This window comes from Phocoena phocoena, chromosome 15 (genome assembly GCF_963924675.1).
Source record: "Phocoena phocoena chromosome 15, mPhoPho1.1, whole genome shotgun sequence".
Classification (NCBI taxonomy): domain Eukaryota; kingdom Metazoa; phylum Chordata; class Mammalia; order Artiodactyla; family Phocoenidae; genus Phocoena; species Phocoena phocoena.
Window position 1 is genome coordinate 87,586,774 of NC_089233.1, and position 16,814 is coordinate 87,603,587.

Consider the following 16,814-nt stretch of genomic DNA (forward strand, 5'->3'; position numbering starts at 1 on the left):
CAACTCCTCGTTCTCTAATTCCCCCCCGCAAATGTGGACAGAGGGGAGAGGCTTTTACTTTAAAAATATCTTCAATAATAAGATTCTATTTTGGGGGGAAGAGGAGTGGAGTTAAATATGAAAACTTTTTTTTTTGTTTTTTGATAAAACACACAGTGCCATGTTTCCTGGCTTAAACTCAATGAACATATAAAAGAGAAGCCGGGTCCTGCTGCCTTGAGCCTGGTTCTGAGGTCCTGGGTCTGATCCCGGGGTGCAGATGGCACCAGTTGAAGGTTTCCTCTTGTCACAAAACTAGGCAGCACAGAGCTTCTGTTCTCCACCAAAGGCGTTTCTCAGGGCCCCCAGGGGCCCGGGGAGGAGGACCTTGTGAGCTTTGTGGGTCCAGGATGCTTTCAGGGAGGGCGCCTCCTTTCACCAGGTGGGAACCCCAGCAGGAAGTGCTCAGTAGGGGTGGTGGTGCTGGAGGGGCTGCCTAGGCCCAGAGGCCCTCACGCCCGCCTCTCAGCTGGATCCTGGGGCGCTGGGTCCTCTGGGTGGGGAAGGGGGCTTCTGGCCTGCCCAGCACCTGGAGCTCCTGCCTGGGGCCGCCCCGGGCGCTGGGGCCGGCGGGCGTGCCCCGCACGTGAAGCGCATTTGTGAAAGGAGTCTCCGCCCGCGGGAGGGGTCCCGCGTCCAGGCAGCCACGGTGGGCAGTCTAGGCCTCACTGGAGGATGTGGAGCGGCCCCGGAGCAGCAGGGCGCGGTAGGCGGGGGAGCTGAGGAAGCGGGGGTAGGAGTCTCGGTGCATCAGCGTGTAAATCTGCAGCTGCGCGTCGTCAAACGTGTGCGCCGACGGCTCCTGCATCTTCTTGTTGACGCCCTCCCGCACCCGGGAGTCCAGGCTCACCTGCGGGACAGGGGCCGTGGTCAGGGGCCCGGAGGCGCCCCCGCCCCCCACCCCGGTCCCCGCGCGGCGCACCTCCTTGGGGGACAAGATGGACACATAGTCCTCGTAGATGAGCCGCGCCTTCTCGTCCACAACGTGCTGGTTGGCCTCGGCCTTGAGCTCCTCGCAGGCCAGCCAGAAGAGCATGTTCTCCTCGCTGTACTCGGTGCGCAGGAACTCGCGGAACACGCTGCGGCCCGCTGGGCTGTGCATTAGCTTGTCGAAGGACTGCGCCCAGCTCCGCACCTCCTCTGGGCTCGGCGTGGCACTGCGGGCACGGGCATCCGGGTATCGGCCACAGGCCGCGCCAGGCCCCGCCCCTCCGCCCGGATCCCCCACACCTCCGCCCGGATTCCCCCCCCACCCCCCGCCCGCACCGCCCCGCACCGCGCAGACCCGCGGCCAAGACTCACCAGGCTTCGCAGCTGGGGAGGGGCTGCAGCCTGCTCTCTCGGGAGGCCCGCCACGCTCGCCGCCGCTCCTCGTTCCTGCCGGCAGAGGGGACGGTGGCACTGCCCTCCGCGGCACGCGTGTGCGCGCAGGACGCTGGCCACACGGTGACACCGACACGCGTCTGTATGGGCACGAGGCCTAGGGGCTCTCAGCACACATGTGAACCCCCTGCAGGGTGGGTCGGCTCCTTTCCCAATCTCCGGTCCGGCCCTGGGCCCGTCGTCTTGCCTTTGGGGCTTCACAGGCCCCTCGGGTACCTCTCCCTCCCTGGCCTGACCTCGACCCCCACTGCTTTCTCCCAGAGACTCCGACTGATGGGGAGAAAGCCCCCAGCCCGTGTGTCTGGCCCCTGACTCTCCCTCGGGGCCCTGCTTCTCTCCTTAGTTCCGGGCACAGCATCAGTGCCGGCTCCGCAGTCCACACCTCCAGCTGGACCTCGCCCCAGGGTCACTGAGACGGCTAACAGACACCTCAACCTCAAAGGGCCAGACACAACTCAGCTCCCACCCTACCCCCACCCGCCAGACGCCAGACTCCTCACTCCTGCTTGGCCCCCACTAGCCCTAACAGTTCACGGCCTCGCGTCTCTACCCCCAGGCGGTCCCTCCTGTTTCAGGCCTCAGTTGCTCACTGCTCAGCTGACCCCCCTTTGGATCCCCTCGGCGCTGTCCACTCAACAGCCACGGGGTGGAAGCCCGACAAGGGCCAGGCCTCTGCGAGGCACAAGAACCCCAGCAGGTTCCCTACGCGCCTAGGAACCACACCCCCCGGAGGCCCCACGTCCACCCCCTGCACTGTCCCAGGGCCAGGTCTCTGCTTAAGGCTCCTCCACCCGACACAATGCGTAGGACCTGCTTTTGTTCTGCTGTAGCTCCCCAGGGCCAGTCTGGGCGGGCTTACAGTAGACACACGCGTGCGCGCGTACACACACACGTGCACGTGCTGGCTGGGTGCCTGCATGTGGACACAACCTCGGCACACCAGCCGTGAAAATCACACACGCAGAGGGGCCTGGGCACTGGCCGCCGGTCACCAGACCCCTGGACGAGTGCTGTGGGTGATGCCTCGAAAGCCCCCCGAGGGGCTGAGGAGTGGGGCCCTGGATCCCAGGTCTGCTCAGTGCCCCCCGCCCACCGGGCGCACGGTGCGCCCCCGGCCCACGTACCAGGAGCAGCTGCAGCAGCAGCACCAGCACAAGCAGCAGGGGCTGCGCCTGGGGGGGGCCGGGGGCGCCGCATCACGACTGGACGTGGAGGGAGGCTGGTCCCCCTCCTCCGGCCCTGCGTGCTGGGGGGAGACGGGGCCGCGTCAGCCTCCAGGCAGAACCACCTGCTTCCCCCCGCCCCCGCCCGCCCCCCCCCCCCCCCCCCCCCCCCGCTGGGGGCCTGCTTGCTCCCGGCGGGGCGTGACCCTTCCGGCCTCCCAGGTGTCCAGGGGTCTCCCAACTCCTAGTCATGCCCCCAGCCCCCGAGGGACAGAGTCAGCGGTGGAGGCGGCCCACCTGCTTCTCAGCCTCAGGCGGGGTGGGCATGGGTGGGTGGAAGAGGTTGCCGGGGCTCCGTGGTGCCTGCTCCAGGACCCTCACCACAGCCTGGGGCTCTGAGAAGAGAGGCCGGGACTCTCATGGAGGACCTGACACCGGTGGCAGCCTGCCCCCCTGAAGAGGTCCCGAGTCTCTCCCTCCTCCCGGAGGTGTCCCCCGGCCCCCTGCCCGGCCTCCCACCTCCAGACCGCTCTGCCCAGGCCCTGACCCCCCACTCCAGTCTACACTGTGGCTGTGAGGGTATGTGGGGTCAGGAAGGAGGGGACCCCAGACAAGATCTCCACAGGAGGTTCTGGGACACCCCCATCTACTCGCTCCCTGGGAAGCCGGAAGCCAGGGTTCCTCTTTCTCGGTTTCCGGCTCCTGGCCCCTCCCAAGGGGGCTGGAGGCCCCCAGAGTCTGGGGCTATAAGGGCGGTGCATAGGGGAGGTGGTCAGACATTTAGACCCCCCATCCCAGCTCCCTCCATCCCAGGTTTTCCTCGGCTGCTGGGAGGTGGTGAGGGTTGCTCCCCACGAGGAGTCCGGATCAGCCCTGGGGAGGCTCTCCCCACCTGCTCCTGGGGACTCAGCAGGGGCAGCAGACCAGGCCTGCAGACAAGGAGGACTTGGGGCTGGGGCGGGACGTCCTGAGGGTGCGGGAAGTGCAGCAGGCACCGGTGAGGACGGCCGAGAGCCGCCAGGGACCGCCACCTTCTCGGCCCGGTCACTGGCCCGGCACCCGAACACTCGGCTGGCACCTTCCCGCGCCCAGGGTCTCCCGGCCTCCCTTCCCCCCCCCCCACAGGCTGCGGAAACCGCTGCGGCTGCGGCCCCAGGCCTGCCGCAGGGCAGGGCGGGCGCGCCGGGCGGCGGCGGGGTATGGGGTGCGTCCTGCTCCCGGGCAGGTCGGAGCCGCGGGGTCCCTTCCGCTCGGCGTCGGGGCGCACCTTCCACGGTGCGTACGCGCGGGGGGCGCCGGAGCCCCATCCGGGTGAGCGGCCCCCGCGGGGAACCCGCGGACCCGAGCCGCGGGGGCGGCCAATCAGGGTCCAGGAGGCAGTTTTGAACGCCTCCCCACCTGCCTCCCAGTCTCTACCTCGGCCTGCGCCCATCTCGGCCCAGGCGAGGCGCCCCGCCCCACCCCCGGGGCCGGGGGCGCCCCCTGGCACGTCTGCTGCGCGGACCTTCCTGAAACCCGGTCGCGAGGTGCTCAGGACTTGGTTTCAGTTTATTTTCTCATTAAATGATCATCCGCCCTGCGGCCCCCCCATCCCTCAGCTCTTGGCCTTTTAATGTCTGTTTGGTCCATGTTGGCCTCGTGGGGTGTCCAATGGCAGAAGAGGAAAGTGGACGCTCTGGGACAGGCCCCGGGGCAGTCACCAGGCTAGGCAGCTCCTGCCTCCCAGCCACTGACCGGGTGCTGCGCTCAGAGGTGACGGCCCGGGATATGCACACCTGGGGCACCCCTGCCTCCAGAGCCTGGGCATGCGGAGGCCTCGGCCTTGACCCAAATCTGGGGGCCGGGTGTAGGGTCCCACGGGGCCTTGGCCACTTGGCCACCTGCCTGGCTTCCCCTGAGATCGCTGGTGGTGGGGGACCCTCCAACTGGATCCCACTGGCTTCCAGCAAACAGATGGGGAAGCAGCAGCCCGACAGCATGCCTACCCTCAGGGGTCAAGTTTCTAGGGAAAGGAAGGGGTGTGGCAACCTCTGAGGTCTGGTAGCTGTACCCCAGACGGGCTGTGACTTCCCCAGGCAGAGCGGCTCTTCCTCCTCTGCACCCCTGCCCACTGTGAGCGGGGGCAGGGCCCCAACCCCCGCCCCCCCAGCACCCTGAAGACTGTACCCCTCTAGGCTGCCTTCTCCAACTCAGCTCTGACTTGGACGAGGGGACCTGCCCGAGGATGCAGGGCCCAGGTGCTGGGGCGGGAGGGGCAGGGGGAGAGGCCGTCCCTTCTGTCCTGGTTGTAGGCCCTGCACCTGGTCACCCATCCCTGGGCCTGGCTCCGTGCACCCTCCTCAGGCTGGCTGGGGCCACCTGTGCCCCTGGGGCACCTGCTCTCTTTCTTGGTGGGGGTACAGGGTCTGAACCAGCGTTCCCGCCCCTCATTCGGGCACGTGGGAGGGGGCTCCCTCCCCTCCCCCAGCCCCTCCAGGCTTTGGTCCCTAAGTCTGGGATAGGAGAAGCTGGACAGGCAGCAAGTTTGGCCTCTGGGGACAGAGGCTCCCTTGGGAGCGGCTGCTGCTCTGCTCCACAGAAGGAAAAAGAACGTCCCCGAGCCCGCCCAGTCCAAAAAAAGAATAAGAAAATGTGACAATCCCAGGAAAAAAATGCCATAACCTTTGGGAGGGGGGTTGACAGAGGGGCTCCATTCCCTTCTTCTCATCCTCCTCAGCACCTTTCCTGTCTGCCGAGCCGCCCCCCTCCCCCGTAGGTAAGTCCCAGCCTGGCTCCTCCAAGGCAGGCCAGGTCTTTCCTAGCCCTGGTGACCCTCGCCACTGCCCGCCTCTACAATGGTGGGGGCAACCCACTTCTCTCCCTCCCTCTCTCTCATGGTGGGTTTTGGCCTGGAGAAGTCTGCCCCTTCCTCCAGCCTCTGACGCCCCCACCCCAATCTCAAGGAACTCGCCGCCGTGCGCCCCACTCACCAGCGACCCAAAGGCGAGGCAGGGGCGGGAGGGGCCAGGTTCGCTCTGGGCCCCACCCTGGCTGCCGAAGGGGCGTGTACTGCAGCAGCAGGACTCAAGTCAGACGGCAGGAGGTCCTCCTGCGCGTTCTGGAGCGAGGCTGGCGCCTGGAGCCCCCGATCGGCTCGGGCCGGGGGCGCAGCGCCTTCCCTGCGACTGGCAGGGATGAGTGGCTGCCAGATGCAACAGGGTGGGGGCGGGGGCAAACCGGGTGTCCCGCCTCGGCCCCTCCCCACAGGCTGGGGGGGGGGACGGGAGACGCGGAAACCTGGGTTCTTCCGGCCCCCCCCCCCCCCCCCGCTTTGAGCAATCACTTCCCCAGGCTTCGAGCTGCAGAAAAGGGGAACCCGGCTGCAACGGCCCCTCCCCCACGCGCGGGGACGGGCTCCAGTCCCGCCGCGGCCCAGGGTCCACGTGGACCCCGCGGCGGAGTCCTTGGGGCGCGGATTCCGGCGCCGGTTTCCGAGGCTCCCGCCCCGCACGGCCCCCGGGCCCTGGCCGGAGGGGCAGGGCCGCGGTCCTCGGCGCCGCGCGCGCGCGCACTCACCGGCCGCGCTCCCGAGGCACTCGCGCCGCAGCCGCCGGCCCGCGCGCTCCGAGGTCCGGCCGAATCGTCGGGGAGCGGGCGCAGGCTTCAGTGCGCAGGCGCCTCGGCCTCACTTCCCCAAAGCGCGGGGCCGGGACTTCCTCGCGCGGGCAGACGCCGGCCCGGCCCGCCCCGCCCGGCGCGCCCCGCCCCGCGTTCGGCCGGCTCCTTGCCCCACGCGCCCACTCCCCACCGCCCCGCGCGCAGGAGCGCGGCGCCTCCGTCCCCACCGTCGCTTAGGATGGCCCGTGCAGATGATGGGGCCTCTGGCCCCCCGGGGCGGCTGAGATGGTACTGCGGCAGCTGGGGGTGTGGCCGTGCCCCAGCTCTGCTCGGCAGGGCCGGTCCAGCGTTGCCGTTACGGGGTGGGGTGGGGTGGAGGTTGTGGTGGGGGGCGTCCCCATAGGTTACTTGCCCCGCTCGAGGGAGAGGCCCCCTGGAAAGGACTGTCCCCCGTGGTCAGTTCCGGCCTGGCCCTAGCCTCTCCGGCACTGGGTGTCCTCACCTGTGAAATAGGGTTAAGGGCGCACTGTCACCGTGCTGTAGGGGACTTCCCAAGGAAGGGGGTTCCTGGGCTTCGGTGCCAGTGATGCCGGGGGTACTGGTTCTTATATCCGGGGTCGCCAAATGTCCCTGTCTGCGGGGCCTGGCTGAGTCCCTTTCAACCCCTCCAGTTGCCACACCTCCCCTTTGCCACGAATGCCTGTCCCTTCTCTTTGGACAACTCTCATATCTTATGAGCTGGTATAGCTGTGAGTTAAATCCCTTATCCCAGCATGCTTTGGGCCAGTGTCTGGGGGGGCCCTGACCCTGCTCCGGAAGTGGTCTGCAGTGTCTGAGTCCCCCTGGCCTGTGAGTTAAATCCCTTATCCCAGCATGCTTTGGGCCAGTGTCTGAGTGGCCCTGGCCCCCGACCGTAGGCAGCTCCTGTCCCCGGCGCCCAGGGCCCGCTCACAAAGTGCCTTCCAGTTGCTCAGGTTGCAGGTGCTCACTGTCCTCAGCGCTCTTGGGGGCATAAAGGGCAGTGGAGATTTTACGTGCGCTCCTCATTCATCCAGCAAATGTCTGCGTGTCCCCTGTGTGCCAGTCCGTGGGACCTGGCAGCGAGCAGCACAGACAAGCCCCGCAGCAGACGAGAAGTGGACTTGCAGACTGGGTGAGAGGTGAGGAGAGCTAAGGAGAACCGCAGAGCGACGAGGGGGGTGTTTCAGTGCTACTGCTTGCTCAGCACGGGACGGAGCTGGAGCCGCTGGCAGGGCAGCAGGGCAGGAGCTGAGCTGAAGAGGGTGCGGGCCAAGGTCAGGGAGGAGAGAGGGGCCCTGCAGTCCGGGGGGCGTCTTGATGCCCTGTGCCCAGGGGGCTTGGCTGCCATGTTGACAGGCTGGCTGGGACAGGGCAGAGGCTGGAAGCCTGCCCAGATGGGAGGTGGCTGCTTCGTATTTAGCCTAGATAACGGTCCCGGGAGGTAGGTCCTTCAAAGACGGGCCAGAGCTTAGTCAAGGTCACACAGCCCTGCCTCCGCCATGGTACTTGACGTGGCATCTTCACCCGCCTCCCGAGACGTGTGGGGCAGCTGGACGCGGGTGTGGGGCAGCGCACTTCTCTTCCACTCAGGCCCCGCTCTGTACGCTTCTCTGGCCCTCCCCTCCGCCTCCCAGCCCCCCATACACTGTCCTTCCTCTCACCACCCCCGCATGTCCCCCGGCCACTTAGGCCTCTCCGTGCCCCTTGCCTCAGCCCTCCTGGGTCTTCTGCCCTTCCTCTGGGGAGCCTATCCCGTATTCCACAGGAGGAACCAGGTGGGCCGGGCAGGGGCTCATTCAAGGCTGTGCAGCAGGTAATGCTGGGGGTGGGATTTGAACCTAGGACGCTCTGTCTAGAGCATGAGCTCCCAGCCCCCAGTACATTGGGCTGCGGCCTACATACTTTGCTTTCCCACAGCAGAAGCCTCCTTCAGGCCCTGCAGAATTGTCCTCGGCCACTTTCCCGGGCCTTCTCTGCAGACCGAGGACCCCTCCCTGGTGTGGGGATCAAAGGGTGCCCGTGTGCCAGCCCCACGCCTGGCGCAGAGCTGTCTGTGAGGCCGCCCTCTTGCTGGCCTCCTCGGGGCGGTGGGTGCCTCTCTCATCCTCTGTCCTCAAGTGCCTGCCTGATGCCCCCCTTCCCCTCGCCCGAGACACCTTCTCTTCCCCTGTTCCTTGTTTCCCCTGCCTGCCTGAACTGCCCCCCCGCATCCCCCCCCATGGAGAGCTCCCCCCTCCCTCATGGAGCTTCCAGTCTCCAGCTCCACAAAGTTCTGGGCTCGGATCAACGCCAAGGGTGCAACAACCCGGAACAGGCGAAGGGTCCTGTGAGGGGGCAGGGCTTGCTGAGCTTACAGAGGGCTCAGGTCCCCATTCTGAGCTGCGTCAGGGAGGGCACTGGCCGCCACGGAGCAGGATTCCTTGCTGGACCCCAGCTCTGACCTCTGCCAGTAGAGGGCCCACCCCTCCAGGACCAGTTCTCTGCTGCAGGCTGGCAACTCTGCCAGAGTCTCCTGGCAGGGGAGGGCCTTGTCTGAGGCAGCCCCCCCAACTCTGTAGCCTGCTGGACTGCTGGGAGGGAGGAAAAGGGAGAGCCGGCTAAGAGAAATCTCAGTCTCTGCGAAGAGCCTGTGTTGGGCAGGAGAGTAAGTTCTCGAAGGGGAGATCTGTCCAGAACACGGGAGGTTCTTCAGAATCCAGAGGGTTTGCAGGATGTGGGTTTGTCAGAATGGAAAGGGGCGGTGTCCTTCCTGTCCTCTGCGTGTGTGTGTACGCGCGTGTGGTGGTGGTGGTGGGGGTCCAGAAAGGGGGATCAAAGGGGCAGGGGAAGATGATCAAGATGGAAAGGAAGACCCGAGGGTGATTTCTGCCTGAAGGGTCTCCCCCTCCCCAGTCTCCTGGTCCTCTGAGGACCTCCCAGGCATGGCTGACTGTCCAAAGGCCAGCTTTGGCTTCTGCAGTCACTCTCCTGTCCAGAATGTCACCTTCCTCGCTGACCCTCTGATGGAATGACCTGCAGTCTGGGGTCCTGCTTGGGTACCACTTTCTCCCTGAGGCCGCCCTTACCTCTGGGGGTGTGACTGTTGCTGAGCCAGGCTCTTCCTCCCATCACACCCAGGCTGGGGGCTCCCACGGACTCACAGGGCACCAGATTGCCTGATGGGGGCAGCGTGGGATTTGGGGGATTAGGGGTGTCCCTGCCCCCTGTGAGTCTGATGTCAGCCAGCTTGTAGCTTTCCACTTTGTTGGAGGAGCTGCACTCTGAGTACCCCAATGCCTGCGACATCGGATGTGGGAGACTCAGCATCCATCCTTCCCCCCTTCCCTCCCAGGGGACCTAGAGAAAGGAAGCCTAGACACCAGGGGGCGCTTTGAAAGTGAGAACTTTATGTAGGAGGGTGGGGCACAGTCGTGCACTGTGGGGTCGCCATCAACGCGGGAAGATGCTGCCGTCGACTTTCTCCTCCAGAATGGTTTCCACGCGCCTCCGCTGCGGGGGAGGAGGTGCTGGGGCCGCGTGTGCGGGGCGGAGGGCGGGCCCCCGCCCCTCCCCGGCCCTTCCCGGGCTCGCAGTCACCTCTCGACGGTCTAGGGGGTCTGGGATCCGCGTGGGCTTCAGCTGCGGCGGCAGGAACAGCTCCAGCCGGAGGGCGGCGCGCGCGGACTTCTGGCGCTGGATTAGGAGCGAGATCTCCTCCGCCTGCGGGTGCCGGGGTCAGGGCGCGGGGATGTTGCGGAGCCTTGGCGACGGGCGGCCCCGCCTCGCCCTCAGAGCCCCCGGCCGGGTGGTCCCCCCGCCCCTGCCTCACCCGCAGGCGGGCGTAGCGCAGTCGGAGAGCGCGGACTCGGCCGCGGGCCTCGGCGGCCTTGAGGACGCCGAGGACCCGGTCCTGGCGCTGCGCGGGCGTCTCGAGCTGCAGCGTCCACGCGCGCGGGTCAGGCATGCGGTGCCCCAGCTCTGCTGACTCACTCGGGAAGACGGAAGCGGCCGCGCCCACGTCCTCCAGCAGGTCGCTGAAGAGCAGGTGGATGGCCTCCAGGCCCTCCGGCTTGAGGGCCCAGCTCGGCGTCGGGGTCTCCGCCTTGGCACACCCCACGCGGGCCCCCGCGCCCTGCACGCCCTTACCCGCTTGCTCCCGCGGGACCCTGCGCGCGGTCCCTTCGCCGGCTCTGGCTGCATCCTCGGGCCCTGCCGAGGGAAGACGATGTCCCGTTGGCGCCCGCTCCTTCGGTCTGACCCGGCCCCGCCGTGGGTTCCCGGCCCCGGCCCCTCTGGACCCCGTGCAGCCCGCCTTAGGGCCCGCACCTCAGGTCTCTGCAGTTTTGCCACATCCTCGCACACGTCCCGGTCAGCTAAGCCTCCTTACTCACTCCTGCATTCCGCTAGAACTTTCGGATCCACCCCCTTCCTGCCCACGGGCTGTTTCTCCCGCACTGGGAAAATGCTGAGACCCCTGAGTTGACCTCAGGCACTACCCAGGGTTGGAGACAGATTGAGACTGCTCGGGGTGAGGCTAGGAGGACACTTCCTCCCGTGCCAGGACCCTCGCTCTGTCCGTCCCCCATGTCTGCGTAGGCCTCAGACCTCTCTGTCTTAGTGTTAGGGGCTGGAGATGGAGGGGGTGGGCCTTCATTATATCTTGGGCAGAGGACTCATGCTTTTCTGGGAGATGTGTGTGTGTGTTTGATGTTGTGTGGGTCCGTTTGTGTGTCTGTGGGAGGTCTCACTTGTGTGCGGCGGAGTCTCAGAGTCGAATGGACAGCTGGCTTGCTGCAGGGGAGACGCCATCCCCCCAGCCTGTCCCACGCTGGGTCTAGATGGAGTAAGGGAGAGAGGAGCCCAGGGAAAAGGTGGTAGAGGGGGAAGGGCCCCCGAGGTGGGAGAGGGAAACACCCCGGAAGTCCCGGTGCAGCCCTGCAGGGCTCCTTTCCTTGCCCGGCCCGGCCCACGGCACCTCAGACCCCGGACCCCAGATCCTGGGCCGGGTCCTGGCCCACACTGGGACAGAGGCTGGCGTCCGCACCCTCCCCCGCCCCGTCCCTAGCGGCGGCGGTCGAGCGGCCGGCCCTTGCCTCCCATTTCCACACCCCATACTTTCTGCCTTCTCGGGTCTGGGCCTCCAACTCAGCCCAGACTCTCTGGGACTTGTTGACGCGGTTGCTCGGCAACCAGGAGGCCCGCCCCTCCCCCAAGCCAACGGGGGCGGGGCGAGCCCTCGGGGAGGTGCGTGGCCAGAACTTCGGTCCAAGTGCAGTGCTCCGAGGTCCCCGGCCAGATGCCCCGCCCCGGGACCTCCGGGCTGTCAAGGACCACGAGGGAGATGACCCTCAGCTTTGACAGCCCGGGTGCGCTCTCTTTCTTTTCTGAAGAGCCCCAAACGCACTCTTCTGCGGGCTGTGGGCCCAGCTTCCTGGCTGGAGAGGTCTTTGCTGGCTAGTTTTGGGGTCAGGGGGCGCAGATCTGAGGAGACCTTCGTGGTTGAGCCCCTTCCCCCTCTTCATGGCCCACGAGGCCTCCCACAGCAGAACTCAGGACTCTTCACCTCTTCCAGGGCAAGTCTGGGGGTTCCAGGGGTGGTGTAAGAACAGGGGTGGTGTTTTTTTTTAGACCATTGGTTTTGTTTTCTTGTTTTAAATATTTATTTATTTTCTTTCTTTTTTTCAAATAAATTTATTCATTTATTTATCTTTGGCTGCGTTGGGTCTTTGTTGCTGTGCATGGGCTTTCTCTAGGTGTGGAGAGCTGGGGGCCCCTCTTCGTTGCGGTGCGCGGGCTTCTCATCGCGGTGGCTTCTCTTGTTGCGGAGCAGGGTCTCTAGGTGCGCAGGCTTCAGTAGTTGTGGCACGGGGGCTCAGTAGTTGCGGCTCGAGGGCTCTAGAGCGCAGGCTCAGTAGTTGTGGCACGCAGGCTTAGTTGCCCCGCGGCACGTGGGGTCTAAGTTCCCCGACCGGGGAGCAAACCGCGTCCCCTGCGTTGGAAGGCGGATTCTTTACCACCGGACCACCAGGGAAGTCCCCAGACTCCGGTTTTGATTTCTGGGTCCTGGGTCCCAGATTTCTGTAATTTATTTGTGCATTTGTTAATTTCATAATGTTTTATAACTGATTCACTTAATTGATTAATTCTTTCATTTGTTCATGCGCTCATCAGATTATTCTGGATTCAATAATCCATGTACTCATCCCACAGTTGATGTTAGGCCAAAATTAGTGCATTAAGTCCGTAATTTGTTAATGTATTGGTGGTTCCCACAGCGTAAACATGCCTCTTCCCTTCATTCACGGATGTGCCAAGGTGGGCATTGAGGCCCATGGATGGTGCCATTTTGGGAGTTGACGACCTGAGTCCCTGAGGGGAGAGACTGTCCTGGCTTTGGGGGTGGTGTCTCAGCTGACCTTCTGGCCTTTCTGAAGGAGGCTGTTGACTGTTGCCATTGTTTTTGGAAGTTTGCTCTGGCCTCCCAGTGAGAGGGTAAGGTTTTTTTTTTTTTTTTTTAATACATCTTTATGGAGTATAATTGCTTCACGATGCTGTGTTAGTTTCTGTTGTACAACAAAGTGAATCAGCCACACGCATACACACATCCCCTCGCTTTTGTGGCCCCATATCTCGGGAGCTGGCATGCCATACCCCCGCTTCCCAAAGCTGCATGGAACTGTCCATCCTTCCAGCCCCCAAGCCTTTGCAGGAGCTGTTCCCTGGACGCTTCCCCTTCCCGGCCCCGGCTGCCGCAGGGCTTGTGCCTTTAGGGTGAGGCCTGGGCCTTGGGATTCAGCATCACCGAGGGGCTTTTGAAGGCGAAGGTCTATGGGCTCCAGAAGAAGCAGTGAGGGCTTAGGCAGGCTGACCTACCTCCTTCAAGCAGTCCTCCTGGATACACGCAGCCCAGGCCAGCACCACCTCTGGCCCTCACTCTGCGCTCCCACAGGAGTGAGTTCTCTGAGACAGGAGTCTGGGCCCTCCTCTTAGCTTCCCAGGGTCCTGGCCAGGGAGATGCAGGGGGGAAGTGACTTGCAAGAGTGGGAGTTATGGGGGGAGGGGGAGAATGGGCGTACTCTCCTGCAGGAAGGGACTTGTAACTTTCCCTCTGTTTTTGTAGGATTGAAAACCTTTGACGCCCCGCTCCTCCTTAACTCCCAGAGGGCCTGGTGTTGGCATAGTTCACATTCCTGAGCGGAGCTCCTTCCTCCTTCTCTACCCCCCAGCAGCTCCCCTGGGAGGAGAGGTGCTCCCTGTGCCTGGGGCCCAGCCACTGTGAGGCCCTGGGCCACGTCTCCCGCCTGTTTCTGTGTCCAGGATTCATGTGTTTTTCAAGGGCTGATGGGAATGCTGAGATCTAAGAGCGCGCCGATCGACGCCAAGACCTGAAAACTTCAAAATAATATCAATAAGGATTATTAAATGACTGCAAAATTTAACATTATACTGCAAATCTACAATTCTGTCACAGTGTGTAAATATTAGGAAGTTAAAAGCACAAGGAAAAAGTAATATTTTATGAAGAAGCCCAGAATTATGAAAATCCTTTTACTATTTTTTGCACGCAGGCTTTTCTCTAGTTGCGGCGAGCGGGGGCTACTCTTCGTTGCGGTGCGCGGACTTCTCATTGCGGTGGCTTCTCTTGTTGCGGAGCTCAGGCTCTAGGCACACGGGCTCAGCAGTTGTGGCTCGCAGGCTCTAGAGCGCAGGCTCTAGAGCGCAGGCTCAGTAGTTGCGGCTCACGGGCTTAGTTGCTCTGCGGCATGCGGGATCTTCCCGGACCAGGGCTTGAACCCGTGTCCCCTGCACTGGCAGGTGGATTCTTAACCACTGCGCCACCAGGGAAGCCCCATTCCTTTGACTTTTCAACAGCACAACTGGCCTGGTGGCTGAATTCCCTGGGGATGGCTGTTCTGGGTAAGGCTGCTGGCGACTGTGCTTTGATTCCCGTGCCCTACTCCGGGGGGTGTGGGGGGTGGCAAAGCACATGCGGACCGAGGGGCAGCCGACAGTGTGCCATCTGGCGTTGACGGGCTCTGAGTCACTGGGTGCAAGAGTGAGGTGCGTTCACCCCAGTTTGTGGGTGTCACCGGCACTCTGGGACCTGGGTCCTGCCCGGAAGGCCTGTGACCTCCAGGTGTAGCCCTGGTCAGCTGTCACTTGGTACGTTGCGGGCGGAGCCGTGCTCTGTGCCGTCCGTCACGTAAGCTGCGCGTCTTGGGCTGCCGCTGGTGCCCTTGCGTGTTTTGTTTTGCCTGCATGTGACGTGTGTGCTCGAGGTTGTCTTGCTTCGATACAGATGCTCACACGTGTTACCTGCTGCCCCATGTGTAACACACATGTTCTGTGTCTTATCCTGGCCGTACAGGGCTCAAGAGAGGCTGGGCCATTTCCTGGGCCAGGCCCCCTTTGTGGGAACCCTGCAGGGTCCAGGGCTGGGGGCTACCATCCCCGGGGAGTGTCGTCAGTACCCTGGCCTGGCCCCCCACGATGTGCCCTCATGGGAGGTCTGTCCAGACTGGAACTCACACCCAGCCTCAAGGCAGCCTCCTAGCCCCGCCCTTTCCCCAGGCTGAAGGCCGTTAGGAAACGCAGCTTCGTAAACTAGCGGGCAGGTGGGCCCAGGCAGTGGGGGCTGGAGGGGCTGAGGTTGGCTGCTCAGACCTCGGGGAGCCCAGGTCGGGGAGGCTGCAGGAGGGCGAGCCCCTGGGGCTCCCGCCCTGCTGGGGCTCCCAAGGTCAATGGGTTGGGGCTTCGAGCTTTGCCTGGAGAATGTGGTGCACGTGTGTGCCCTGGGCGTCTGAGGCTTTGATCTGCCTCTTCTCCCGTGTCTACCTTGTGCCTCGCGTGCACCCTAGTGTGGGTTTGCGTGGGTGTGGCCCATGCGTCTGTGGGTCCCTTCGAGTGTCTGTGCGTCCTCTGAGCATGTACCCATGTCTGTGTGTTTACCTGTGTGCCTATTTGGGCATCTTTGTGTGTGTTTTTGTGGGCCTCTGTGTCCTGAGTGCCTCTGCGGATGTGCCCCATGTCTCCACACATGTCCCTGGGTCGACTGCAGTGAAGATGCAGAGATAAGTCCTGTGGGACAGGCTGGGATGCTGAGCCCTAGGGTATCTGCCTGCTCTGTCCTCTCCTGATTCGCCAGGTATCCTAGCGACGCTGCTGCCAGTCGCCTAGCAACCAGGTCCCCATCCTTGGAGACAGATGCTCCGAGCAGGAGCCCGGGCAGGAAGAACGACCCCTTGACTGGGTGGGGCTGGCAGTTCAGCTCAGGGGTCACCCACAAGGCATGTGACCCCAGGGATGGGAAGGAGGCAGCTCCATGTCCTGCTGTGTGGGTGCTGGGGGCCCAGGCTGTGAGGCAGTGATGTTCAGATGTTGTTCAGGGACCCATCAGCCGAGGCAGAGGTGCCCTTGGCGGGTCTTCGGGTGGCAGACAGACCTGGCTTTGAACGCTGTCTCTGCCCCTTTGACGGGTGGCTTCACACGGCTGGGGTGCTGAGGCTTAGTGCCCTTGTTGGCACAGAGGTGACGCGGAGGCCCACGGTTAGGGGTGGTGGGGGTGGACAAGCTTGTGCTTGCGATGGGCTTGGCACCCAGGAGGCACGTGGGGCACACTGGACAGTCCAGACATCCTGCTTGTTTATGAGGCTCTGATCTGATCAGGGCTGGCTGGGCAGGGCCCCAGCCACCCAACCGGCGGCCCCCTGTGGCTCAGCTGCCCTGGGATCCCAGCTGAGGGGTGCTGTTCTGGGCATGGAACTCCGGCTGGGGCAGGTCTGAGTCCGTCCAAGGCCCGGCTTCTGAGTGAGATGCGGCTTCACGTCTGTCTCTGTCTTGTGTGTGTCTCTCCGAGTCTCCGTTCCATGTCTTTGTGTGTTTCTGCATGTCCTTTGTGTCTGTTCTTGTGTGTTTGTCCCTGTGTCTCCACGTGTCTGTTCCTGAGTCCCTGTGCGTCCTTGTGTGTGTGTGTGTGTGTGTGTGTGTCCGTCCACGTGTCTGAGTTCTCATGTGCACCTCTATCCCTGTGTCCATGTGTTCGAGCCTGTCTCCGTCTGGGCTCTGTGGGTCCAAGCCTCTCTGTTGTTCATCTCTAAGGGTGCACCCTGGTCCTTGCGTCTGTCCAGCAAGGGGCCCCTGGTCCCCGTCCAGCCTGGGGCCCCCTCCTCCATCCTGCACGGCCCCGCCCCCCTGGAGCCGCAGCCTGCTCCCCTCCCCCAGCTCCGTGCAACCAGGCTGCTGCGTCTGGTCTGGCGTCTGAGAAGGAAAAGGAGCAGCTGCCACTGTGCGGCAGCCGCGGCGCCGTCCAGACCCAGAGCTGAGTCGGGCCGGCGCTCCCAGCCCTGCTCTGCCGCAGGCCGAGGGTTAGGGCCTCCGGGGTCCCAGCTCCCACGGAGGTCACCGAGGTAAGGCTGAGCCGCTGGGGGCTGGCGTGGAGGTGACCTGTGGTGGCCGCGGCTCTCAGGCAGGGGTGGGGAGGGGCAGGAGGAGGCCCTGTGCTCGGTCGCCCTGTGTCCAGTGTTCCAGGTGATTCTGGGTGTGTCTTGGTCCCTTTTGTGTCTGCGTGTGCACGAGGGCAGCTTTGGGCATCTGTGTGCGTGTGTGTGCGTGCTGTGTGTCTGTGAGCCCCCA

The 16,814-nt window shown here is 64.0% G+C and overlaps 2 protein-coding genes across 2 annotated transcripts; both read right to left on the reverse strand.

Annotated features, from left to right (window-relative positions):
• Window positions 1–697: 697 nt before the first annotated feature.
• RGS19 (regulator of G protein signaling 19) lies at window positions 698–6,201 on the reverse strand. The gene is made up of 6 exons (XM_065892445.1): window positions 6,141–6,201; window positions 2,883–2,980; window positions 2,547–2,668; window positions 1,342–1,416; window positions 962–1,196; window positions 698–889 (listed from the first exon to the last, which is right to left on the reverse strand). The coding sequence occupies exons 2-6, from the start codon at window positions 2,910–2,912 to the stop codon at window positions 698–700; spliced, it is 654 nt and encodes a 217-aa protein (XP_065748517.1). The 5' UTR covers window positions 2,913–2,980; window positions 6,141–6,201.
• A 3,431-nt stretch (window positions 6,202–9,632) lies between these two features.
• LKAAEAR1 (LKAAEAR motif containing 1) lies at window positions 9,633–10,991 on the reverse strand. The gene is made up of 4 exons (XM_065893334.1): window positions 10,931–10,991; window positions 10,012–10,391; window positions 9,780–9,902; window positions 9,633–9,692 (listed from the first exon to the last, which is right to left on the reverse strand). The coding sequence occupies exons 1-4, from the start codon at window positions 10,989–10,991 to the stop codon at window positions 9,633–9,635; spliced, it is 624 nt and encodes a 207-aa protein (XP_065749406.1).
• Between the last annotated feature and the right edge of the window lie 5,823 nt (window positions 10,992–16,814).